Source organism: Coenobita brevimanus, chromosome 97 (genome assembly GCF_032717465.1).
Source record: "Coenobita brevimanus isolate Jiangsu-jjx chromosome 97, ASM3271746v2, whole genome shotgun sequence".
NCBI lineage: Eukaryota > Metazoa > Arthropoda > Malacostraca > Decapoda > Coenobitidae > Coenobita > Coenobita brevimanus.
In genome coordinates, this window is record NC_137050.1 from 8,708,020 (window position 1) to 8,734,830 (window position 26,811).

General features: G+C 42.2%; 1 protein-coding gene across 1 annotated transcript in view; it reads right to left on the reverse strand.

Moving 5' to 3' along the window:
• Nucleotides 1-26,811, reverse strand: part of Coq8 (ubiquinone biosynthesis protein COQ8, mitochondrial) — a 47,227-nt gene that overhangs the window by 5,323 nt on the left and 15,093 nt on the right. Inside the window, exons 5-9 of the mRNA XM_080283474.1 lie at nt 25,790-25,914; nt 22,069-22,291; nt 16,628-16,788; nt 6,915-7,097; nt 3,237-3,389 (exon numbers count right to left, since the gene is read on the reverse strand). Coding sequence (XP_080139600.1) covers nt 3,237-3,389; nt 6,915-7,097; nt 16,628-16,788; nt 22,069-22,291; nt 25,790-25,914 — 845 coding nt within the window. The remainder of the gene's footprint in view (nt 1-3,236; nt 3,390-6,914; nt 7,098-16,627; nt 16,789-22,068; nt 22,292-25,789; nt 25,915-26,811) is intronic.

Genomic DNA, 26,811 nt, shown 5'->3' on the forward strand with positions numbered 1-26,811 from the left:
ATATTTGAACACATACCCACCACCGCTAACAACATGGACTGGCTTGGTGACACCATTACTGTGCTACTATTCACTGCACAGCTTATATCTCACAATTTTAATAACTTTATAGCCAAGTATTCAATTATCACTAATTAAGGTAATTCACAGTCCATATTTTCCATAAATTAGGGATAACTGTGGCAAGTTTTGAAGGCACGAGGTCAGAGATGGGGCATGCCCTTTACACTGTTAACACAACACCATTAACCCACCCCATGCCGACTAATTTATTACAAAACCCACCCCCAAAACCCGACAAATTTTCGACATTTATTTATCTGTTTATTTTATTATTATTATTTTTTGGGGGGAGGGGGGGGCGCAAACCTCCGCTTTCTATGAGAAACATTGAAAATTCAGAGAGAAAGCGCTCACCTGAGGTTAAAAATGCCCTAAACAGGTGAAAGACTCCTCACCTGGTACTGCTTTCTGTGAAGCCGCGCTCCATAAAAGACATTTTCTATGGGAGGGAAACTTAACCAAAACCACTCAGAATAGGCAGATATCTATTTATTTATTTGGTACGATTTATATGTAGTACAAGAGCATATTGGTTTTCACACAATAATATAGGCGATATAAGTGTTGTTCACTCACCAAACACATCAACATACTGCACCTACCTTGGCGACGTTACCTCCTCATCACTTCTGCTCATTACTAACTCTGGTGCCATGTAATCTTTGTCCTCCACATTGGGAATCACTTTCCCCTTGAATTTCGTCGTCAGAGAGACCGTGGTGCTACATGTCCTTACTGGCCAGGTCACTGCTACTGGGTAAGTTGTCGCGAAAATGGTGTGCGGGGGGGAGGAGGGGTTACACATGGTCAGGCAGTGTCACCTCCTGGCTGGGGGTAGAGGAAGGTCTCCCACATATGCCTACTAAAACTCTCCCACAAAACTTGAAAAATGTGCAAACGACGGGCCTTTCAAGTGCAAAATGTACGACACACATCACGGGGACTGAGTGTGAAAAAAAGTTGCAACATGCATCATACGTCGTGGGTACGGAGCGGATTAACACAACCATTGAATTAAGAAACATTTTGAGAATCATTGTTAATATGGGCCCTGAAGCCTCACTCCCTGTAGCCTCTGTTGTCCCTTCCTCCTGTGGATCTTCATCTGAGCCAAATCCTTCAAAATCGAAGTCATCTGGAATGCTTGCAATGTCTATGTTGTTATCAACTGGGCCAGGATCATTGAAGAAGGAAGCTTCAGCGGGTGCAATATCTTCATTCTCTCGTCAGCCCAGGTAATGAGTGATGAGCGCTTGTTGTTGTTCATTTATTTTCTTATTGTATTCCATCAAGAAGAAAGATGATATTTCATTCATTCTCTGTACCAGCTGAACACAATCACTCTCACTGGCTACAACAGCCTCTATTTCTTCTTGGAGACGGGAACAGTCACTCAATATGTGAGAGTTTCGTCATTGTCAGTTGCCTGGAAGTCTGCGTGGGTTTATCTTCTTGTTCGTTGTCGAGAAGACGAGACTTGAATTTCGCAATACAAACTAAATTTTGTTGAAATTAATTCAGATTAATAAAAAAATTGTTGAAATTACTTGGCACAAAATTACAGAATACAGTTACAGTATATTTTTATTATAAACAAGTTGCCAAATGTGAGATTTCTGTCACCAAATTAGAGTGTTGTGTGCAATCCCATCCCATCGCCAAAAGTGAATTCGCCAAATAAAAACTTGCCAAATGTGAGAGTTCACCTTACTTCTTACTATATGCAGTAAATCACTGCTTTATTTAGAATACAGAGAGATGTGTGACTGTAAATATTATGACTAAATAAAGAATATAAATAATGAGTGAGGGCAGTTTGTGTTTATTTTGACACTGTGTGTACACTATTTACATAAATATTCCCACACGACCACCATACTTACGCACCACCAGTACCTTACTCTGAACTAGCTGCTTTCAGCCTTCAATTTTTTTTTTTCTCCTTTCCCAGTCACCACTCATTATTAAGAACCGTTAATGGTTTTCCATAGCTTCAAAACAGTGTCAAGGTAAAAAAATTCACAAACAATCAGGCAAAAAGTGAACGGAATCTTCAATGGTCATTTTAATGTTTCTTCCATCCATATTCGATATCTCAATACAGGCAGTCCCCAACTTCCGAAAATAATTGGTTCTTAAAAATCTATCATAAGTCCATCTCTCATTCTTATACTCTCTCTCTCCTCTCCAACCCAACATATCTATCTATTGCCAGACACCTTAATCCCATAAGGGGTGACCACAAACAAATCACCTCCATGTCACCCTGTCCCTTGCCATTTCATTGCCCTACTCCCAGCTCACACCCTCCTCTCTCATATACCAACCCAACCCTAATCCCACAATTACTGAGGTCAAAGTTCTTTCCCTCTACCCCATCACCTTTCTACACCATACCTTCTTCTGTGCTATCCTCTCTCTCTCTCTCTCTCTCTCCTCTCCCACCCAACCCTAATCCCATAATTACCGAGGTCAAAGTTCTTTTCCTCTACCCCATCACCTTTCTACACCATACCTACTTCTGTGCTATCCTCTCTCTCTCTTTCTCTCTCTCTCTCTCCTCTCCAGCCCAACCCTAATCCCATTATCACTGAGGTCAAAGTTCTTTCCCTCTACCCCATTGCCTTTCTACACCATACCTACTTCTGTGCTATTCTCTCTCTCTCTCTCTCTTTCTCTCTCCCCCATCCCAGATTAAAGCCCATTATTGTCTCCACTCCTCCACTTATCCTCTACCCTTCCCTGAACTGCAATTATCACCTCACTTCCTTGACAGTGTCTTCACCTGACTCCATCCTTCCTTGCTATGACTGCCTCCCACCCCACCCCCCCAATTTGTTTCATATCTACGAATTTTTCGTAAGTCGATCCTTCGTAAGTAGGGGTCCGACTGTATCAACAGTAAATATAGGTAGCAATTCAGTATCAGAAAAAATGCAAAAATCAGCAATACATCGGTTTGGCGAATCGTACTGGTAACTGCACTAGAGCTCAGGCATGATACAGATTGCAGTTAACAGATCAGTTTTGATACAATGAGGTCAAGAGAGCAGGTTATGTGTTTTCTGCATACAAGGAGAGCCAGGTTAACATATTACCAGCATAAATGAGGGGATGAATGTAATGAACACTTACTGTGGAAAATTAACTGATTCTTCTCAAGGAAACTCTACCTTTGCCTCATATCCAGTTAAGAAGCCCAGTTCCTGGGAATATTTAAGAACTTTCTCCCGATCCTTCATCGCAGCTCCATGAATTAGGTGGATATACTTGTCTACAAACTCTTTACTGTAATCTCGACATGCACCAAAGTCCAACAATGCAACCTGAAAAACAGAGAAAGAGGATATTAGTAATGAGTGTTGTAGATGACTTTGTTAACAATGATTTTTTTTTTTTTCATTTTTTTTTTTAAATCTAACACTGACCACAGGGCACAAAGTCCATTCTTGAGGTCCAGTAGACAACCTATGACACACCAACAGAGGGCTAATCCCCAACACTCTACACACATCACCTGGCATTTGGGCATTACTATCCAACGTCTCTATTCTGATATACTGTATTACCTTTATGTTTGCATACGTAGACTACTGTTCATGCTAGTACGATTAGGCTTTAAACTGGATGCCAGCTCTCCATGTGACACAATCTTGAGCCACTTCCGTATTTCCTTACACAGTCCCCTATCCTGCAGATCTCTGCGCAGGACTTTGTCCCATGTGTTCCATGGTCTAACTCTGGGCAATCTTCCCTCCATATTCATACCTGTGACTCTCCCCAACCAATCACCCTTCCACTTCCTCTACTATGATACACTCATAATATCACAGGCAGACCTGGTGTTATCAGTGGGGACATCTGAAAGAGCAGTGAACAAGTGGGGCTACATGGAAAAGCAGTGAACATAGCGATATCAAATTCATATCTACAAACTTTCCTGCAACACCTCGGACTGAACCCATGACCTTTCGGTACCTAGCTCACCATTCTGGACACTGATGAAGATTATAACACACTGTAATCAAACTTCCAAAATAAACGTACAATTACTAAATTACACTTTTATTAAAAAATAACTCTGTCTTTCTTTCCTTCACTCTTTCCTCTTCCTTCTGCTTATAGGTGACTTTACACTCCCTCTTCTGTCTTTATTTCCTTTATTCGTTCCTCTTCCTTCTGCCTATGGGTGACTCTACACTAGGTGACAAGCCAAATGGTTTCCTGTACACCAGGAAACCATTTACTACACTGGGTGGTAACCATATAACTAAATCATGGTGCCTGGTGGTTTAGTGGATAGTTAGGCACTCCAATCAGATTGAGCCTCTGTAGGTTTATCTTCAAGGGGTGGTTGGGGTTTGTTGCCCACAATATGCCACTCAGGGATGAGTGAGGCTGGTCACTCTCATCTTAAATGTCAGGACCAACTTGCCTAGCCCCGGGCTCCTGCGCTCCTCAAGGGGCAACATAGGATTGGATGATGAATGGACTAGAATACACTTATTATTACATAAACCATTCCGGTACTTATATCTAATCCTGGGACTTCATACTATGACAAACAGGCTTCATCCCAAAGGATGTGGGGTGAATTAACAGACAAACCAACAGAGAGGCAATCCCACCCACCACTGAAACCACACACACACACACACACACACACACAACACTGCTTGCTGGTGCAGTGGTAACGCTCTCGCTTGCCAACTGGTGGACGGGAGTTCGCGCCTCGCTCAGGTTGCGAAAAGTTTCACTGACGAAGTGGGTGGTTACTGTCCCCCTCGAGCAAGGGGACGGGGGGTGTGCGTGTGTGAAGGTCACAGCCTTGCCCTTAGATCGGACTATATGAGCTCTCAGCTCCCTTCCGGGAGGGTAAAAAGCTGACGATCACGACCATCAAGTGATCCTGACCGACCCGGTGAATTACACACTTCACTGCTAAAGATCCTTCCTCAGCTGAATAAAATCTCTCCTGGTTGTAGCAGGAATCAACTATGATGTACTAAGGCAGAATAGGTCAAACACCATACCACAAGTGAAGCTTGGACCTTGTTGGAAGGACACAAGTCAAGAGTGAGAGCAGTGGAAATGAGTTATTTAAGAGGAGCCTGTGGAGTCACATGGATGGACAGGCTGACAAATTAGGATATAAAGGAGCACTGTGGTGTGGATGTGGATGTGATAGGAAGCATTAGGAGGAATACACTGAGGTGGTTTAGCCATGTGGAGAGGATGGAGGGTGAAAGACTGATGAAGAGGGTGTATGTGAGTGAGGTGGAGGGAGGGAGAGGGAGGGGGAGGCCAAGGATGAGATGGAGGGATGGGGTGGAGAGGTATATGAGAGAGGGGGGTGTGAGTTGGGAGCGGGGCAGTGAAATGGCGAGGGACAGGGCGACATGGAGGCAATTTGTTTGTGGCCACCCCGAATGGGATTGAGGTGTCTGGCAATAGACAGATAGATAGACAATACCACAAAAACTTACCCAGTATTATGTACCACAAAGAGTCGTATTCTCACCAGTTCAGTATATTTTCTCACACCCCTTTAATGATCTGTTATGCATATTACATCTAACTTTTCTGTTGCTTAAATTATACTGAAAATTACCTGGTTGTAATAAACATCATTCAAGAGCATATTAATGTGCCATATTAGGACCTACACTGGGAAGGGTGAGGAGACTGTTTCAAACCTGCTCATTACAAGGGGGGATTTCCTCATCTAAGCAAAATCAACTGACAGAAGCAAGATATTATCAAATGTCATCTTACCGATGTCAATGTATACCAGCATGTATACTGAAGCCAGCAATATGGAAGGAAACTGGATAAGAGTATTTCATTTTTACCATCTCCTGATTATTTTATTAAGATTGAGATTTCATTCCATGTAGTGCTACTTTAGGTGTCTGTCCTCTCCTCTCGTCCTTCCTTCCTCTTCTGTCTTTCTTTCCTTCATTCTTTCCACTTCCTTCTGCCTAAGGGTGACTTTACACTCCCTCTTCTGTCTTTCTTTCCTTCATTCTTTCTTCTTCCTTCTGCCTATGGGTGACTCTACACTGACAAGCCAAACGGTTTCCCGCACACCAAGAAACCGTTTACCATGCTGGGTGGTAACCATGCAACCAAATTATGGCACCTGGTGGCAGGGGCACACCCCAGGGGGGGGGGCACAGGACCCCCCCCTTAGCTCTCTTGGTTCTTTAAAAATTTATATATATTTATTTCAATAACAACAAAACATGAAAAATTGGCAAGTACAAACAAAGAGTAACACATAAGTCAACAGCTCTCCGACTCTAAACCTGCATATGACCTCCCAGTAATTATCGGATTACCTGACCTCACCTCACTACGGGCCCCACCCTTGGAAAATTCCTGGGTGCGCCCCTGCCTGGTGGTTTAGTGGGTATTTATGGCGCTCCAATAAGATTGAGCCTGTGTAGGTTTATATCCAAGGGGTGGTTGGGGTTTATTGTTTACTTATTGCCATTCTGGGATAGAAGAGGCTGGTCACTCTCATCTTAAATGCCAGGACCAACTTTCCTAACCCCAGGCTTCTCCGCTCCTCATAGGGCAACATAGGGTTGGATGATGGTGGTGGTAGTGGTGGTGATTTTTGAACTGGTGTTTGGTAAAAGTTTCATGAACCCTCTGACTACAGGAGACCTCCCCTAAAAGTGAATAAAAAAAAAAAATGGTATAAAAAAAAAAAAAAATCTCTACATCAAAGTGTCTAGTGAGATATGCAAAGGGATCAAGAAGACACAAAGGACAAAGGATACTGTAAATTAACTTAAAACAAGAGACAATGATAGGGTAAACACTCTTGGTCTGTTGGTAAAAACCTGCTCTGTCTCAGAATTGTAGAAGAAGTTGGACCAGTTGGGGTCAGTCTGCATGAAGCCAAACTGGAAAAGCTCCATGAGGCACAAACGAAGGATCTTCTCACACAAATAATTCCTTGAGTCTTGATCCATGTCCACACACTTGTCCACAGGGATACCATCAATCAGCTCCGTTGTGAAAATCTGAGAGAGAAGGGAAAAAAATGGCAATTGATTTCAATTTTTTTACTCCTTCAATCCAGGTACAGTACTATATATGATTTTATTCTTCCTATTTTCAGATAATTTTATTTACCATATGAACGTGCCCTAGTAATGAAGTAGTAACCGTAATGAAGGATACAGCCAACCCTTCTTGTCTGAAACGATGCTCTTAAGCTGAATAATATCATTATCATGATCAAGATCATCATCATCATCATCCCAATCACTTTTTCCCCCTATGGATGCAGTGAGGTAGGGGAAAATAAAATGAAAAGGGAAGAGTTACCAAAAGTTTGTTCAATTCAATGGGTGACATTCTCAATCACTCACCACTCCATCTGCTCAGTCCTGATTCCACCTCATAGGTACAAACATCCTTACTTCACCTTACCTAACAGTTCGTCAATCGGATGGCTACTGCTTCACAAGGAAAAACAAGGGTGCCAAATACTTGAAGGGTTTCGTGTGTCCAATTCTGGGTACAGACTTGATAGCCCACTCCCTGAGGGTCAGCCGTTTTCTTACATGTTACACACTTTCACAAGCCACCATTTCAGTGCTAATATCTTGCATTTTCAAAACATACTTGGGCTATCTTATTCAAGACTGGTGTGATGGTATTAGTGGCGTTTTTATTACATTAATTTGCCCCACCCTGCAATGTAAACTGAGTTCTTTCAGGATGCCAGCTAGTCTGGTGGTTGAGTTCTTGGGTCAGAATGGGCTGCAGCTTAAGCGCTACAGTTTCAGTCCTGGGGTGACCAGTGGTTTTTCTGTCACATAAAACACTGCCAGAGGCTAAAGTCAGCCTCCTACCTTTAAGTGTTCTGGGCTATTGTTTCCTTGTTTCAGGTCCCTGTGCTCTGAAGGGGTAAATATAGGACTGACATCTGCTGGTGAATGTTTTACCTTCCACACAGATAACTTTTCTTATCACACGGCCTGCAGCCTACAAAAAACATCAAAACAGGAGGGGGTGGGGGCATGAAATTACCGTTACTGATATTGTTACACGGTGCACTGCTAATATTCAGTCGTCGTCGTCGTCATGACCTGACACGAGGTCCAATGAAATGACTTCAGGATTAACAGACCAAACAAAGACAGCATTAGAGATCATATAGCATGGAAAGTAGCCATTAAGTGAACAAGGCTGACACATGCGAGTATGTAAAAGGCCTTTCAAGACACACTAACAATACATCTTTCTTTACAATTTTAGGTACTGATTGCCTGGTCTAAATTAACAAGGCTGACACATGCAGGCAAGTAAAAAGTCTTTCATGACAAACTAACAATACTGTAGGATTTCGTTAATAACGACTAAATGGTGCCAGAAAAACGCCGTTATTAGCGAAAGCGTGACATTAAAATACATGTATAAAGGGTTCATTGGTGCTGCCACCCCAGGACTTTTACCCATTTATCCCATTTGAAGCCTTCCTATCACTACTTTTTTTAGCTCAAATAATCTATCTATCTATCTATTGCCAGACGCCTCAATCCCGTTTGGGGTGGCCACAAACAAATCGCCTCCAAGTCGCCCTGTCCCCCGCCATTTCACTCCCCTGCTCCCAACTCACACCCCCCTCTCTCATATACCTCTCCACCCCATCTCTCCATCTCATCCTTGGCCTCCCCCTCCCTCTTTCCCCCTCCACCTCACTCACATACACTCTCTTCGTCAGTCTTTGACCCTCCATCCTCTCCACATGGCCAAACCACCTCAGTGTGTTCCTCATAACGCTTCCTATCACATCCACATCAACACCACAACGCTCCTTTATATCCTCATTCGTCAGCCTGTCTCTCCATGTGACTCCACAGGCTCCTCTTAAATAACTCATTTCCACGGCTCTCACTCTTGACTTGTGTCCTTCCAACAACGTCCAAGCTTCACTTCCGTACGTCAGAGTTGGTATCACAATACTGTCATGTAGTAACTTTTTCACTTCCATGCTCACTTCCCTGTTTCTTATCACTGCTTTCAAAGAACCAGCAACCTTTCTTCCCTGCTGTACCCTTTCAAGCACTTCACCCTCCAAACCTCCATCCTTACTCAGCACACTACCCAAGTACTTAAACGTACTCACATTTTCCAATTCCTCACCATCCAACCTCGCTGTACATTCACTGACTTCACCTCTCTCAAAGACCATCACTTTACTCTTCCCTACATTCACCTTTAGATTACGTTTCTTACACACTCTCTCAAACTCATCCACCAAGCCTTGCAGCTCCCCTTCGTCTTCACTCAACAACACGGTATCATCTGCAAACAACAGTACAGGGAGTTTCCAAACACTATCCTCTCTCACCAGGGCCACTCCAACATCCACTACCCTACCTTGTACCTCTTTTATTACCCCATCCATGTACAGATTGAACAACCATGGAGACATGACACATCCCTGTTTCAACCCAACTTTCAAAGAGAAAAATTCACTTAGTTCACCATCCACACGCACTGCAGCCTTCGCACCATCGTACATACTCTTCACAGCATTCAACAACTTCCCATCTATTCCATATATTCTTAACACTTTCCATAATCCTAGTCTATCCACCGTCATATGCTTTCTCCAAATCCATGAAAGCCGCATACAACTTCTTTCCCTTCTCTAGAAACTTTTCCACTAAAGATCTGAGAATGAATATCTGATCTATACAACCTCTTCCCTTCCTAAAGCCTCCCTGTTCTTCTCCAACTAATTTCTCCGTTCTTTCTCTAACTCTGTCAATAAGTATCCTACCATACACTTTTCCTATTATACTAAGAAGACAAATGCCCCTATGATTACCACACACATCTTTTTCCCCTTTTCCTTTGTACAAGGGAATAATTATACCTGACTTCCAATCCTCCGGGACTCTACCTTCCTCCCAGGCCAATCTGCACATCTTCCACATCCATTCTACTACTACCTCTCCCCCATGCTTCAGCATTTCACCACACACTCCATCAATTCCTGGGGCTTTCCCTGATTTAACTTTCTTCATTGCTTCCACAACTTCTATCCTACTGATTTCTTTCTGTCTTCTCACCTCCCTCCTTCTTCCAGCCATTCCCCAGCCACTTATACTCGCATTACTTCCATCCTCCACGTTCAACAATTCCTTAAAGTGTTCTCTCCATCTGCTCACTTTTTCTCCCTTCTCCACTAGTAATCTACCATTTTTATCTTTCACTCCCCTGCTAACTTCACTTCCACCCTGTCTTACTCTTTTCACCTCTTTCCAGAACATTTTCTTACAGTCCCTCCACTTTACACTCAAATTCCTTCCAAATTCCTCATCCACTCTCTTCTTACTCTCTCTTACTAATCTTTTCACCTCTCTCTTTCTTTCTACATATAACTCTCTCTTCCGCCTCTCAACTTCTTCCACGCCCCTATTTCTCATCCATTCATTGTATGCTTTCTTCTTTTGTGCCACAGCCCGTTTCACCTCTTCAGTTCACCACGCTGTTCCTTGCACCCCCCTCCGTCTTCTCTTCCTTCCACACACCACATCACATGCTGCACATATTTCTTCTGTAAATATTCTACACACACCTTCCACGTCCCCCATCTGCTCCAACTCATATTTGCCCAATCGTTCCTTCACTTCTCTCTTATACTCTGCCTTTTTCTCATCCTCTTGTAACCTTTCCACTCTCCTTGCAACTACTCCTTCCTCTCGTCTTTCCCTTCTTCTATTCCTCCATCTTACTTGAACTTTAACTCTGGCCACCACCAAGTAGTGGTCAGAAAGTCCACTCCCCCAACCTCTATAAACTCTTGCATCCAATATACATCTTCGCATCCTTTCATCCACACACACATAATCAATCATTGCCTTCCTTTCACTCAATTCACCACCCACCCTTCTCATCACTCGCCATGTATACCTGTGGATCATTTTATGCCTGAAGAGGGTATTGGCTATCACCAACCCCCTCCCAGCACAAATGTCCAATAACGCACTCCCATTCTCATCTATCTCAGCAGGCACACCCCACTCACCAACTATTCCATCCACCTTCACATTCCCAACTTTACCATTCATATCACCAATCAAAAACACTCTATCATTCTTTCCAAACTTTTCCATGCACACTTCTACATTTGTCCAGAACTCTTCTCTCAATCTTCTAGCACGATCTTGCATTGGCGCATACACACACACAATCGCCCACATTTGTATTCCAACTTTCAACTTTACCCACACAATCCTTGATCCAACTGATCTCAAATAATAAGATTAGTTATTAAATCATCATGAGTAATATAAAACTTACCTTAAAGGAGTTAATGAGGTGTTTGGTGTGATGATTGTTGTTTTTAGCAATGTTCCACTGTGTCAACTCATTTAAGTTTTCAATCATAATGGCAGAAGGGACTGCCCTAACCCAAGTGTTTAACTAAACCTAACCTAACCTAGTTTAACTGTACCTAATAACCTAACCTAATTTAACCTAACCTAACCCAGCATTCAGTTGGGAAGCAAAATCCAAAATCAGTACCCTGAGTAAAATTCTTCCATTACGCCGTCAACAAACAACCGTAGGTACGGCTTAAGGACCGTAATGATAAAAACAGTGGGAAACCTTTCATCAGGAAAGGGTAATTTACCACCCTGAAAATAGTCAGAAATATACAGAAAACGAACTGGAGGAATATAAACTGAGTTGGTAAGGTCCTTCTACTGGTTCAAGTAAAGTGTACCCTTACCTGAAACAGCACAACGTCATCAAGATGGCAGTCAACGAATTCTACCTAAGATGCGCCGGGACATTTCCCAAGAAATAACCGTTAATCGAGTGAATCCAAACATTAATATGGAACTGGGCATCTATTCTAACTTACTGTTACTGCCGAAAACGTTACTGTTGAAATCGTTATTGGCAAGGTCCTACTGTACATCTTTCTTTTACTATTTTAGTTCCTGAATACTAGTGTTACAAACTGGGGGAGGCGGTAGCTGAATCAGCAGAGAGGTGGCTTGCGATCTTTATGGACCCAGGATCGAATCCCAGCTGGGGCAGGGGACAGTTTAAGGATCTAAATTTCATAAAAGGCAGACTTTACTGATCTACCTGTACCGTAGCCATCAGTGATCATTTCCAAAAGTGTTAGAGTGTAGGGATTTTAAGAGGAGAGAATGTTCTAGCTGGTTTTGTCATGGATGGGAGGAGAAAGATACAGATGAGTCTGAGGTTTGAAAGCAGTTTTATTCTCAAGTGGAAGTTATCTTGACAAGAGCAGTACTAAGGCGAGAGCAGTTTATGCTACCTTACTCTGTGCCCTCTATTCCTGCCTTTTCCACCATGCCTCTTCTCTCTCCTATCGCATCCTAACCCCTTCTGTCCTGTTTTTCCAATTTCCCCTGTATATGACTGGTTGGGTCATGTATGAGGGCACGTGTGTGTGTGAGGAACTTTCCACACTTGTGGAGTTTTCCATCCGGCATCATATTGTGCTGTGTGAAATTCCCTAGGTAGAATCTGCATTGCTGTTTCCTCCAGCTCTCTAAGCTCATGACCTTCTTCAAACCTCTACATTACAGTATACTCTCAAATTTTGACAGAGGTCGGTTCTCCGACCACCGCATGAAATTTAAAATGCTGAAATTTAATCTGAACTAATGTAAAAAATTAGCACGGTTCTGTGGCTGGCCAACCTTGACTTTTAAAACCTCCCTTTTTCACATACAAACCCATGTTAATGCATAGTAGTAATTAAATATAGCCTAAATAAGTATTCTACACTACTTTACTCACCAAAATAGAAGGTTCTGGGTGGCTTAGGTAGATGCTGGAGAAGGAATGTGGGGTTAGGTGGGTTAGTTGGATGTGCTTGGCCTCTCCAATGAAGCCACATCCAATCCAAAACCCACAAAATCGAAGTCCTCGTCCTCTGGCATGTCCACATCAACAGTTTCACCATCTATCTTCCACATTTTCCTAAATTGTGATGTTTTCGAAAACAATGGCGAGAGGCTGTTCTGGGAGGAAAGAGTTGATAATCTTGGTCTGTTTTTGCTCGAGAATGGCTTTATTGTATGGCTGCATGAAGGTTTTCTTCACTTCCTCTAATAAATTTGGCAGAGGGCTGTCTGGAATAACTGGAGAAAGCACATGTTGCGCTGTTTACAACAAACATGGGACTGAGAGCTACATGGTGTCTGTAGAGGACTGTGCAGTCACAAAATGATCACTGCCAAGTGAAAATTGGCTTGCATCGGAGCTTTTCCTGCCTTGCAGTGCGTCAAAATCGGCGATTTTTGAGTTGAAATTGGTGACAGGGTAGTGCTAAATATGCCGTCGAAATCTGAATCATCGAAATGGAAGCCATCAAAATCTGAGATTATACTGTACATGTTAACAGCATATATGTCACTAGCTATTATGCAGTGTGTTATGATATTTTAGTGTCCTGACATCTGAAGACCTGCCAACAGGTTGTAAAAATACCCCTTCTAATACCAGTACATCAGTCCTGTATGAGACAGCCCTAGCACGTATTCAATATAGACGGTGGGTGTTAGCGCTGAACTGGTGACATGTGGAGGTGTGTACAAGGACTACTGGGCCTTGGGATACGCCCTGAAGCCTTTGCCCAGAGTCAGATATATACGAGGTACTACCCAAAAGTTCCAGTAATTTGAACAGAGGGAGCCAACCGTTTGCAGTTTTGCCTTTTGCCACTAGGAGGAGTCAGCAGCACCCCTTGTGCATCAGTGTGGCCCCTGCCATGTCTGTGAGAGGATGTGTTGTTGAGCTACACTTACTATTGTAATGTGGTGTGCAGGTGGTTTGGCGGATTTGCAATGGTGGACCTCAAGGAACAAAGAACATGCATCAAGTTCTGCTTCAAGATCAACAAGACAACTGCAGAAACTCACCAGATGCTTCAGCAACCCTTTGGTGACAATGACATATCCTAAAGCAGAACATTTTTCTGGTACAAGCGGTTCAAGGAAGGACGAACGTTCATTGAAGATGATGACCATTCTGGATGACCATCAACAACAAGAACACCAGAAAATGTCAGAAATGTTTGTCAGGCTATCCTTGCACATCGTAGACGAACTATCCATGTTGTTTGCGACACCACCGGACTGTCATAGGGGAGCATGCAATGCATATTGTCGGACGTGTTGGGCATGAGACGCATCACTGCAAAATTTGAGCCAGGACTGCTGAATGACGAGCAGAAGGCACATCGCACTGCAGTTTGCAGGGAGCTCAAGAATCAGGTCAGAGATGATGCCACCTTCATCTCCAAGGTCATAACTGGTGATAAATCATGGGTTTATGGTTATGACCCTGAGACAAAGCAGCAGTCATTGCAATGGAAGTCTCCCAATTCCCACGAGGCTGAAAAAAAACGCGTCATGTTCGCAGCAACGTCAAGTCGATGTTGATCGTTTTCTTCTATATCCATGGGACTGTTCACAAGGAATTCATCCCACCCAGTCAATCTGTCAGTGGAAAGTTTTACTGTGAAGTTTTGCGGCGTCTGAGGGAGAACATCCGCCGCAAACATCCAGAACAGTGGAAGAACAAGGACTGGGTCCTGCATCATGACAACGCCCCCGCCCACACATCAATTGTTGCCCGGCAGTTCCTGGCTTCCACTAACATGGTAGTCATTCCCAACCCACCCAATTCGCCTAACCTTGCCCCCTTCGACTTTTGCCTGTTTCCCAAGCTGAAATTATGACTGAAAGGACATCAATTTGACTCAACTGAGGAGATCAAGACAAAATCACAGGAGGTGCTCAAGACCATCACGCCCGAAGCCTTCCAGGGATGCATGGACTCATGGAAAAAACATTGGGACCACTGTATACATGCCCAAGGGACTACTTCAAAGGTGACAGTGAGAAATAGGAGGTAAGGTAACTTATTTTCCTACAGAATTCAAATTACTGGAACTGTCGGGTAGCACCTCATTTCATATATATATATATATATATATATATATATATATATTTAGGCATACCTCGGTTTAAAGATCTAATTGGTTTGGTAAAACCCCATCATTAGGTGGGGTATCGTATATCAGGTGCTTTTAACATGTATTTCAATGTGGACCATTTACCAGCCTTGGGTTTCCCCCCAAACCAAGTCCAAAACCCACCCAGATGAGCCCAAAAACAGGTTTAAGGGCAATCTAAATGGCCTAACAGCTGTCACGGAAGCTAACCTAAGCCTAACACCTGTAAATAATTCACGAAAACCAACAAATCAAATCTGAATATCGTCAAATATAAGTCTGGAAAAAATCAAGCTAAGTAATCTGTACCCCAAAATGACGATGTTCACCCCACCTATGGTTAAAACATATTAATCTAAGTCTAAAAACAGTTTATAAATTAACCTAAACACACGTAAGTCTAAAATATCATCAAAATCAGTAAGAAAAATCAAAACTTATCAATAAACCGGGGTTTGGCCATCGTTAGGCGGGGTATGATGCAATTTCTACCCTCATCATTAAGCCGGGGTATTGCATCTAGGGGTATCGTTTATCGAGGTACTGTATATGCTATTTATGTACATAAACTCACATGGCCACCACGCTTACACACCACACCATAAGTACATAGCATACCTTACTCTGAACTCACTGCTTTTGGTGTTCTTTTCTTTCTTTTTTCTTTTTTTTTTTCCCCCCTTCTTTTCCACTCAGCCACTTATTATTATGAACCTTTAACGATTCTAAATAAAATTATTAAGATGCAAAACAGTGTCAAGGTAACAACATTCTTTCACACAGAGTCAGGCAAAACAATGAATGAAATCTTCATTAAAAGTCATTTTAATGTTTGTTACGTCCATATCTGATATCCCAATACTGACAGTAAATATCAGTATTGGTTTGCTATCGCAAAAAATGCAAATATCAGCGATCTATTGGTTCGGCAAATCATATCGGTAACAGCACTACTGATTACTTGGTCATTTCACAATTTCCAAAAGTAATTTAATAGTCGTCACCCATGACTTCAATGATCTGGACTATAATACCCTAGCTTCAGGCACTCATTTGCATCAGGTCCTCCTGGATTCAAAAGGAAGAATGTGGATTGGCTGTTACCAATTCAATCAATATTAATGATTTATGGATGGACAGATCTTTCTTTATGTGCTAGTTAAAAAACATTACAAGTTATGCAGATAGTGCACACTCTATCCTCTCCGAATTTGTTTATTTGTGATTCAGTGTTACAAAAATCCTATAATGTGTTAAATTTCAGTGGTAACTGGTCAACAGCTGAAACCTACCAGAGAGTTTAGATACAATGTCTGTCACAATTTCATTGTTCCGCAACTGCCTTTTCAAAAGTGGGTTTGCTGGGGTTGGGATGTGTTCATCCATGTCAAATTTGCCTTCATCAGGATGACGAAAAAAAGAGAGACCCCCAGCACAGTTGTAATAATTATCTTCATTACTGACCGAGTGAAATGTGGGTGACTCTGACAATGTCAGTTCAGTAAAGCAATCATGCACTGTACTTACCTGTTGTGAGCAGAGCTGTGGAATGACCTCTGGTACATAGTATTCAGGGTATGGCTGAACCAGGTCACGGTATCTTTGTGTACACTCAGCTTCACGTACATAGTCACATTCCCATCCCAGTTCTCTCTTGGCCACCTCTATGATGGAGTCCACAAATAATCCTATAATGATACAACACATTAACAAGATAGAAAAAACATTAACATAAGTGTTCTTATCATCAACTCCAGGATTTTGTTATTCCAATTACTGTACTTATTTAAAATCTCATATGATCTTCCTCTTCAAACTTTCACATTTCTCTGTGTGCATTCTCTAATTCAATATGCATGTTCTGCTGGAAATTATATCCCTTTACCCTTTCCACTGCACCATAATTTATGCCTGAAACCTTTTTTCTACATAAAATTTTCCATACATATTTCAGTTACTTGCATCATCAATCATGCTAATGCCTCAGTTTCTTCTAAAGGTAACTTCTTCAGCTAGCAAATCTTAACAGTTCTCACAGTCATACTGCAGCTATTGCTGTGATCATACACTCACATGAGACTCTCAAAAGAAATACAATTTTAAGGAGTACTTTCTTCATTTCCATACTAATATCCTACACTTAATGACACTGCAAAGTTCTACAATTACGGTACTTACCTTCCATGGAAAGTTCTCTCCTAAACTTCTTCACTATGAGGTCTCCCATACTAGGAGCAAAATAATTTGGTGGTACCTCTGTTACCCTATTAAGATGCTTATGCAATGCAGGGGAGTACAGTATAGTGAAACAAAACTGCTAATGATGCCTGAAGAAACGGTACAGCAACAGTGAAGGAGGTTTGTATTCTAAAGAACATTATCATCATCATCATCATCATCATTCAGACCTCCTTTCCCACCCTAGGGCAGGGTGAGGAGTAGCAATGTCCAGACAGCCAAAGTTTGCTCAATTCAATGGGCCACGCCTCCATTCACTCATCATTCAAACCCTCGAAATCCTGGCTCCATCTGATGGGCCAAAAAAGTTTCACCACGTTCTGTAGCTTCACATATGCCTATTTGACAGAGTCAATTTGAGTGCTGTCAGGTTAAAATGGGGTGTTAAATTCCTGGTCATGCACTTCTCGATGCAAAATTCATCCAGCCAGCTCAATCTCTTGTCAGTCCCCTAGCCTCACCAACTTCCATACCTCTCTTCCTCTCACACTCATCCATCATATTCCTCCACCTTCTTCTTGGCCTACCTCGCATCCTCCCTCCTTCAAAGTTGCTCAGATATACTCTTTTCACCACTCTATTGTCATCGATTCTCTCCACATGACCATACCATCTCAGTACACTCTCTCTGATTCTGGTGTCCACATACTTCCTCACTCCTCATCTTTCTCGAATCACATTATTCTGTATCCTATCCACTCTCTGTACTCCACATACATCACTGCTCCTACTCATGACTTTTCAGTTTCATGCCACACGATAGTATTACATCTGTATGTTAAAACTGGCACTTACACTCCTTCACATATGCCTTGCGCAGTTGCAACACTCAAGCCTCTGTTTCTTATCAAGGCCATCATAGCATCAGCTATTTTCCTTTTTTGTGTCACTCTACTTTCCACTTCTTCTGCGCATTTTCCTCTCTTTTCTATCACTATGTCCAGGTATTTGATCTCTCTCACCAATTCCAGTCTCTCTCCATTCACTGTAACATCACACTGGGGGTCACCTCTCTCCATAACCATGACTTTACTCTTTTTCTACATTTACTCTCAATCCAAGACGTTCACAGGCGTCTACAAAACTCTGCACAAGTCTACCAAGCTCCTGTCCAGTATCTGCAAGTAGTACTGCATCATCAGCATAAACAAATTTGAGATATTCCATCCATCATCATTCACTACCAATGCAATCCCTCTCTCCATTACTCATGTTTCTGCTTCTCTCATCACCCCATCCATATACAGTATATACTGAACAACTACGGGGACATCACACATACTTGTCGCACACCCACAATGATCGTGAACCATTCACTTAGATGCCCATTTACCCTTACACATGCCTCACTACCATCATAAAAACTCTTGACAGCACCTAGCAGCTTACCATCTACACGGTATACATGCAAAATTTTCCACAATCCCTCACTGTTTACTTTGTTGTATGCTTTTTCCAGATCCATGCATGCCATAAACACTATAAATCTGTTCACAAGCCTTCCCCTCTATCTGTTTCATTGCAAATATTTGATCTACTGTACACATCCTCTGCCACTCCTAAAGCCACACTGTTCATCACTCACTAGGACTTTTGATATCTCTCTTACTTTCTCTATAATAATTCTTTCTTATGCCTTCCCTACAACACTCAAAAGACTTATATCATGATAATTCTTGCACTCACTTCACTCACCTTTATTTTTGTACATGGGTACAATCACTGCCTTTTTCCACTCTTTTGGTACACTTTCACTCATCCATTGCCTTCTTACATATCTCCAACATGTATTTCATTCCACTCTCTCCACTACACTTAATCACCTCACCAACCCCAGCGGCTTTCCCATTTTTCAGCCGCTTCATAGTTTTCTTCACCTCTGCAAGCGTCACATTTCCTGGCACTGCATTCCTTCTCTATACACCCCCAAAACCACTCATGTTAACAGCTGCTTTACTCTCTCCATTCCCATTCACCAGACTTTCAAATTATTCAATCCATCTGGTCCTTCCTTCACCCCCATGGGTTAATAATCGACCACTTACATCCTTCACACTTTCACATTTCTTTCCAATGTTACTTCTACATTTCTGCACCTCTTTCCAGAATAACTCCTACTTTCAGCGTAATCTGCATTCATTTTTCTTCCTAGATCATCATTTACCTCCTCCTTTTCCCTCTTCATTAGTCTCTTTATATGCTTCTTGCTCTCAATATATTCAGCTCTTATTTCAACTGAACCCCTGTCCTGTATCCACTCTAGCCACTTCTTCTTTTCCTCCACTGCTCTCTTAACTTCTTCATCCCACCATGCCGTACCTTTCTTTTTTCTTGTTACTCTTGCCACACCACACATCGCTTTAGCATTTCTAACTAAGGAATCCCTATATGCATTCCACAAGCTGTACAGATCCATTCCATTCCAATTCACTGATTCTAATTCCTCCCCTACTTTGGCCCTGTATTCATCAGCCATTTCTTTGACCATCAGCTTCTCGACTTTCAGTCTCTCTCTCCCTGCCTGCTCCTCCTTCTCTTGGTCCATCTCACTCATCTCAGCTTTATCTTGCATATTACAATTATATGATCTGAGAGACCTCCACACTGTCCTCTCACTGCCCTTGCATCAGCAACACTTCCCAGCATCGATTTCTCCATGAGCACGTAATCAATCAGGCTCCTTTCAACATGATCCCTATTCCCTCTATACCATGTATATTTATGTGCATCTTTGTGTTTGAAATAAGAGTTACAAATGCTCAACCTCCTTTCCTGACATATCCTTCAGTCACTTCCCATTACCATTCTCTCCTGGCACTCCATTATTACCCATTACATCATTCACAGGACCAGTCTCTGCTCTCCCATTCATGTTGCCCATTACGAAAACTTTATAACTCCTGGGCATTTCTCCTAGTACTTCATGCAGTTCATCCCAAAACCTATCTTTCTCTGTCTCACTCCTGTCATCACACAAACAAATAATATGAAAGCATCTAAGAACAACAACAACAACAACTAGAATTCTGAAAAAGCTGAAGCAATATTCAAAGAACTCCACATTCCAGATGAAAATACTTTTGTTATCATTGTAGACCTAACATTAGGCGACTCTTGGTGTGACTCAAATTTTGCTACTGATTTTGGTCTGTGACCTTGAGATCAATGTCAAGGTCAAGGCAATTCATACTATGCAAATCACGTTCACTCCTGACCCATTACATTTCCAATGAGTTTGGTAAAAATCGGCCAGATACATTCCGATTTACAATTTTCAGGCATGAGGTGGCCATTTTGATTTTCCTCAATATCTCAAAAAGCATTTGTTGGATCTCAGTATCACTACCCAGGTGCACTAACATATGTTCACGACTACATACTGGAAGACTTGCAAAGCATCTGATTCTGCGCAGGAGCAAAAATTGAAAAAATAACATATAGGGTACTAGTCTCTGTCTATTGCCAGATGCTTCAATCCCATAAGGGGTGGCCACAAACAAATTACCTCCACATCGTCCTGTCCCCCACCATTTCACTGCCCTGCTCTCAGCTCACACCCCCCCTCCCACATATGCCTCTCCACTCCATCCCTTCACCTCATCCTCAGCCGCCCCCTCTCTCTCCCCCTTTCCACCTCGCTCACATACACTCTCCTCATCAGTCTCTCACTCTCCATCCTCTCCACATGGCCAAACCACCTCAATGTGTATCTCCTAACGCTTCCTATCACATCCACATCCACACCACAACGCTCCTTCACTTCCTCATTTGTCAGTCTTTCTCTCCATGTGACTTCACAAGCTCCTCTCAAATAACTCATTTCCACTGCTCTAACTCTTGACTTCTGTCCCTCCAACAAAGTCCAAGCTTCACTTCCATAAGTCAGAGTTGGTATCACAATGCTGTCATGTGGTAACTTTTTCACTTCCATGCTAACTTCCCTGTTTCTTATCACTGCTTTCAAGGAACCAGCAACCTTTCTTCCTTGCTGTACTCTTTCAAGCACTTCACCCTCCAAACCTCCATCCTTACTCATCACACTACCCAAGTACTTAAATGCGCTTACATTTTCCATTTCCTCCTCATCCAACCTCACTGTACATTCACTGACTTCACCTCTCTCAAAGACCACAACTTTACTCTTCCCTACATTTACCTTTAGATTCCATTTCTTACACACTCTCCCAAACTCATCCACCAAGCCTTGCAGCTCCCCTTTGTCTTCACTTAACAACACAGTATCATCTGCAAACAACAGTACAGGGAGTTTCCAAACACTGCCCTCTCTCACTAGGGCCATTCCCACATCCACTGCCCTACCTTGTATCTCTTTTATAACCCCATTCATAGACAGACCGAACAAACATGGAGACATGGGTATTAGTGCCAGGATTTTTTTGTGCCAAAAGATGCCTGCAACCAAGACACATCACCCCTAAAAATTTCCATAGACAGACCAAACAAACATGGAGACATGGGTACTAGTGCCAGGATTTTCTTGTGCCAAAAGAAGGCTGCAACCAAGACACATCACTCCTAAAAATTCCCAGTCTCTATCTCAAATGGTCTTGGAATGCCAGCCTTCTAGATCTCCCCTACCCCCACCAAAAAAATAATGATCAATAAGACCTCCACAGAATGTAGAGTTCTTAATAAATTAAACTTCAGTTTCAAAACAACGTTGAAAATACAGCACAAAAAAAAAAAACATATCCTCTATCATACAATACCTTCAGGGATGATATTAGCAACTTTAAGGGTTGAGATAAGGTTGTTGATATCACTGTCTATGCCTTCAGCCACCCCTGGGTACTGGATCTTCATGGCAACTGAACGACCATCATGAAGTGTTGCCAGATGCACCTGCCCTATTGATGCTGCGGCAAAGGGGTGTTCATCAAAAGTAGCAACCATTGACCGCCAGTCTTCTCCCAGCTGATTCACTATGGCTCTCTGTTATGTAAATATCACAAAAAAACATTATATTGTTCTGGATACAACTGTCATCACACGGTCATATGCTTAATCCCTTCATCTGGCAACATATTTCACTGGTGTACTTCTGTTACTTCCAGACAAGTTTACTCTTTTTTAAGGAAGCACTTTTGCTGCGAAGGGGTTAATGAGGGTTCATGTAACCTTTTTAGCATGAAAAATCTCAACTAAACTGGATATAAACCTCTGAATACTGAAAGATATAATGAGAGATACAGTAAAGTTCCCCCCAAGTTTAGCAACATCTTCGTTCGCAGTTTCATGGTTAGTGGTGGCCAGCAAATATTCCCAAACACCAGGTTTCGTGTGAAAACCCCTCCGTTTGCGATGAGGAAATGTAAACAAACCACACGCACAGAAAACGATTGTCACTTGTTTGCCGCCATTGCCGCTGAAGAGATGCAGCACAGGATGAATGCATTGTGTTGTATGGAGAGGTGGAGGCAGCAGAGGCAGAGGTGGAGGCAGCAGAGGCAGAGGAGGGCGGAGGTGCCAGAGGTGGTGGGGCACAGTAGCCTCACCATCTGCCTCAGAAATTACACCCTCATCCCTTCCATTAAGCACCTCACTCCAGCATTCCGAGTAAGTTTCCTTCCTTAACATGTACTTTGTACTATCACGTACTTTGTATTAATACTAGTTTCTTTTCTGGTGTGATCAGTAAATTTTACATTGCATAAATGGATTTTATGGGGAGTTGGCACAGGACCCGGAATCAATCAGCCTATTTTCCATAGGATCAATGCCCCAACTTTAGCATTTCCATGGTTCGCAGTACTTTTCACGGAACCAATTAGGTGCAAAACCCGTGGCTTTACACTACATCAACTGTGTAATGGTATTAAGTAACCACTTCTAAAAAGAAAGTACTTTTAGCTGATAGGATTCTGCCTGTACAATAAACTCCTTTGCTAATTATGTTATTTACAATATTTGCACTATTCTTGTTACGTTCAAAATAATTTTAGTAATTTTTTAGAGAACCTTGTGTATTGGAAGGCTTTGACCCCACCTCCATTAACCCCCAAACTATGAGAAGTCTCCCAAAAGTAATTTAAAAATACTGCCTGGAGGTAGCAAGAAGACAATAATAATATTTAAAAAAAAAAAAAAAAAAAAAAATATGCTGAAGGAATTAAAGTTATACCTGCAAAACTTTGAAAACCACAAACATTTCATCCATCCATCATCATCTACTCCTGTGCTGCCCCATGAGAAGCATAGGAGCTCGGGGCTTGGCAAGTTGGTCCTGACATTTAAGATGAGAGTGACCAGCCTCATTCATCCCTGAGTGGCATTACGTGAGCAATAAACCCCAACCACCCCTTGGATAGAAACATGCATAGACTTACTCTGGTTAGAGCTCCTTCATTACCCACTAAACCACCAGATGCCATGATTTGGTTATATGGTCACTCACCCAGCATAGTAAATGGTTTCCTGGTGTACAGGAAACCATTTGGCTTGTTACTCAGTGTAGACTCGAGTCATCCACAAGCAGAAAGAAGAGGAAAGAATGAAGGAAAGAAAGACGGAAGAGGAAGTGTAATTTCATCCATAGGCAGAAGGACGAGGAAAGAATGAAGGAAATATAGACAGAAGCGGAAGGAAGAAAGGAAGACAGGAAAGGGCAGTTACCCACGAGCAGCACTACATCGAGTGAGTGGATGGTGAGCGTCCCCAACTTCAACATGGCAGAAATACTCTGATGAAAATACAGCAGGGATATGGTACTGCTGGCAAAAGTCAGACCTGTTTAGAAGCTTAAGTATGACAAAAGTACAAAAACACCAACAGTACCGGTAATACTTTATCAAGCAAGATCTACAGATCATGATGGAAGTGACTTAGAAATACTGTGATATTTTCTTAAAATAACCAATACAGCATAATCCTCCATCAAATCAACTGCTTAACAACAAAGGCCTTTGCCACTACTATTTTCATAAAAATACAGGAGATGGGACTGGAGTGTACTGGTGTTGTGATGAAGAGAGATGGGTTGAAATGGTTCAGGCACGTGGAGAGGATGGGGGTTGACAACTGAGTGTGGAAAATGAGAAGTGTGAAAGGTGGGGGTTGGGTTGTGAGAGGCAGACCAAGAAAGCTCTGGGACGAGGTCACTGAGCGTGACCTTAGGACTAAGGGACTGAATAGGGAAGCTGCCAGAGATCAGGCAGCGTAGACAGCAGCCATTATGTGACCAAGGCCAAAACATGCAAGCACACTGAAGCCTTTATAAATGATACAATACGCAAAAAAATATATATATATATATATATATATATATATATATATATATATATATATCTATATATCTATATATATCTATCTATATATATATATATATATATATATATATATATATATATAGTATATATACAGTCAAGTCGCCTAATTCACAGCAATTAGAGACTGGTACCTACCCGTGGATTATAAATTCCGCAGTTTACAAAGTTACGAACCAGTGGGAAAAAAGGAACCCCCCTACAGCATCCTACCTACACCTAACTAGCCAACAGCAAACACAAACGAACTGTTGACTCATTCAAGCCGTACTCCCTGGCCAAGTGTGCGAACTTCTCTCCTTCTCCACTTGAATAACGTCCAAACGCTGCTGAAAACTGACAGGAGCCTTCATCTTGGACCCCAGCTCGGTTGAACATCGCCTTGGAAAGTTGGGGCAGTCCATAACAAAGCCCAGGGAGAGGTAACCTTGGGGGGAGGGGGGGGGAAGCCAGGTAGCGCTCAGAACACACAGGGGAACACACGTAGTTGGCGGTTGGCAGGACGGGAGGTAAACAAAACATGGTGGCTGTAGTGTACACAATTGCCACCAGGGCCAGGCTGTGATTGGCTGCTGGGTCTAGGCTGTCTGTGATTGGCTAGCAGCTGCGGAATACATCATGGGTGCCCAGATATTATAAATCTCCTCAGAAATGAGCCACTTTGGAACCTATGAACTGTTTTTTTTTTTTTTTTAGTTTTTTCTGCAGAATAAAAAAAATAGGGACTGGCTGGGCAAAGTACTGTGGATTACATATCCGCGGCTGATAGATACATGAATTAGGCAACTTGACTGTATATAAGAGAAGGAGGAGAGATGACTTGGAGAATATTAATAATAGAAGAGGGAGAGACAGGACATGCAAAATGATTAACAAGGAGGAGTCAGTATATCTGAAATCTGTCAAGTAAAGTATACATGAGGTTCTATATAAGAAACATATGGTAAATGAGCAAAGGAAAGAGGAGGGAGAAAAATGAATAGCATATCAAGAAAACATGGAAGAGAGAAAATAAAGGTGTTGACAAGGATAATACATAAACTGGAAAATATATATAGAAGAAATAGTAATTATCCTAATCAAAAGGATTGCAAGAAAAAAAGGGTCAACTAATATGGGAAAGGGCTGAAGTGAAAGAGTATGAGAAAAAAAGAATGAAAATGCTAACCTCCAGCTGCCAATTGGGCATGAAATCTGCTGACTGTCGCACCCGCTCAAAGATCTTTTGCAGCTGGGGGTTGATAAGGGCACTATCCTGGATGCTCAACATCTGGCCCAACTTCAATGCTGCACCTGATAAAGGACTGTTTCAAGTGCACTGATACATAAAACTTCATAAATATACATACTGTAAGATGAGGCTATTTGACTCACTTTTGGCTATTTACTTTGTTGTATAGTTTTAAGGTTTGCAGCGCAATATTTAGGACACTTAAAATGCATTACTATATAGGTAATGAAACAAAAATGATCCAAATTCATATGTGAAAATAGATTCTGACATTGAAAAACACAGAAAAAACATGTTTGAAAAATAATGTTTATCAACACCTGATGAGGGGCAATTGGATTTGGTGGGCTTTCCTTCAATGAAACATTCAATGTTTTCATTCCAATCGCTCTGACCTTCAATGCCTTCTTGCCCAGTGTTGTCCTTTGGTTGTGTGCCTTCAGGAGACTTACCTCTCCGCTCCCCCTGCTTCCATTTTAATCAAACCAGCTTGAAGAAATTTGGTTATATACACCAGGCGGTGGCTCAATCGGTAGAGAGGTGGCCTGCAGTCCTAACGGACCCGGGTTCAAATCCCGCTGGGGCAGGGAACAGTTTAAGGATTTGAATTTCATAAAAATCAGACTTTACTGATCTACCAGATGACCCGCCAACATGCCGTAAAAATACCCCCGCCAAGACCAATACACCAGTCCTGTATGAGACAGCCCTAGCATGTATTCAGTATGGACGGTTGGTGTTAGCACCGAAGTGGTGACATGTAGAGGTGTGCGGTACGTAGGAGGGCTACTGGGCCTTGAAAGCAGGCTGTGAAGCCTATGCCCAGAGTCGGACATAAAAAAAAAAAAAAAAAAAAATTGGTTCTCCTTCAATCCATGACTGCTACAAGCATGTAGCCTTGTAAATAACATATGGACTAAGGTGCTTTCCATTGGCAGTGATGGAGAACACGATGGATG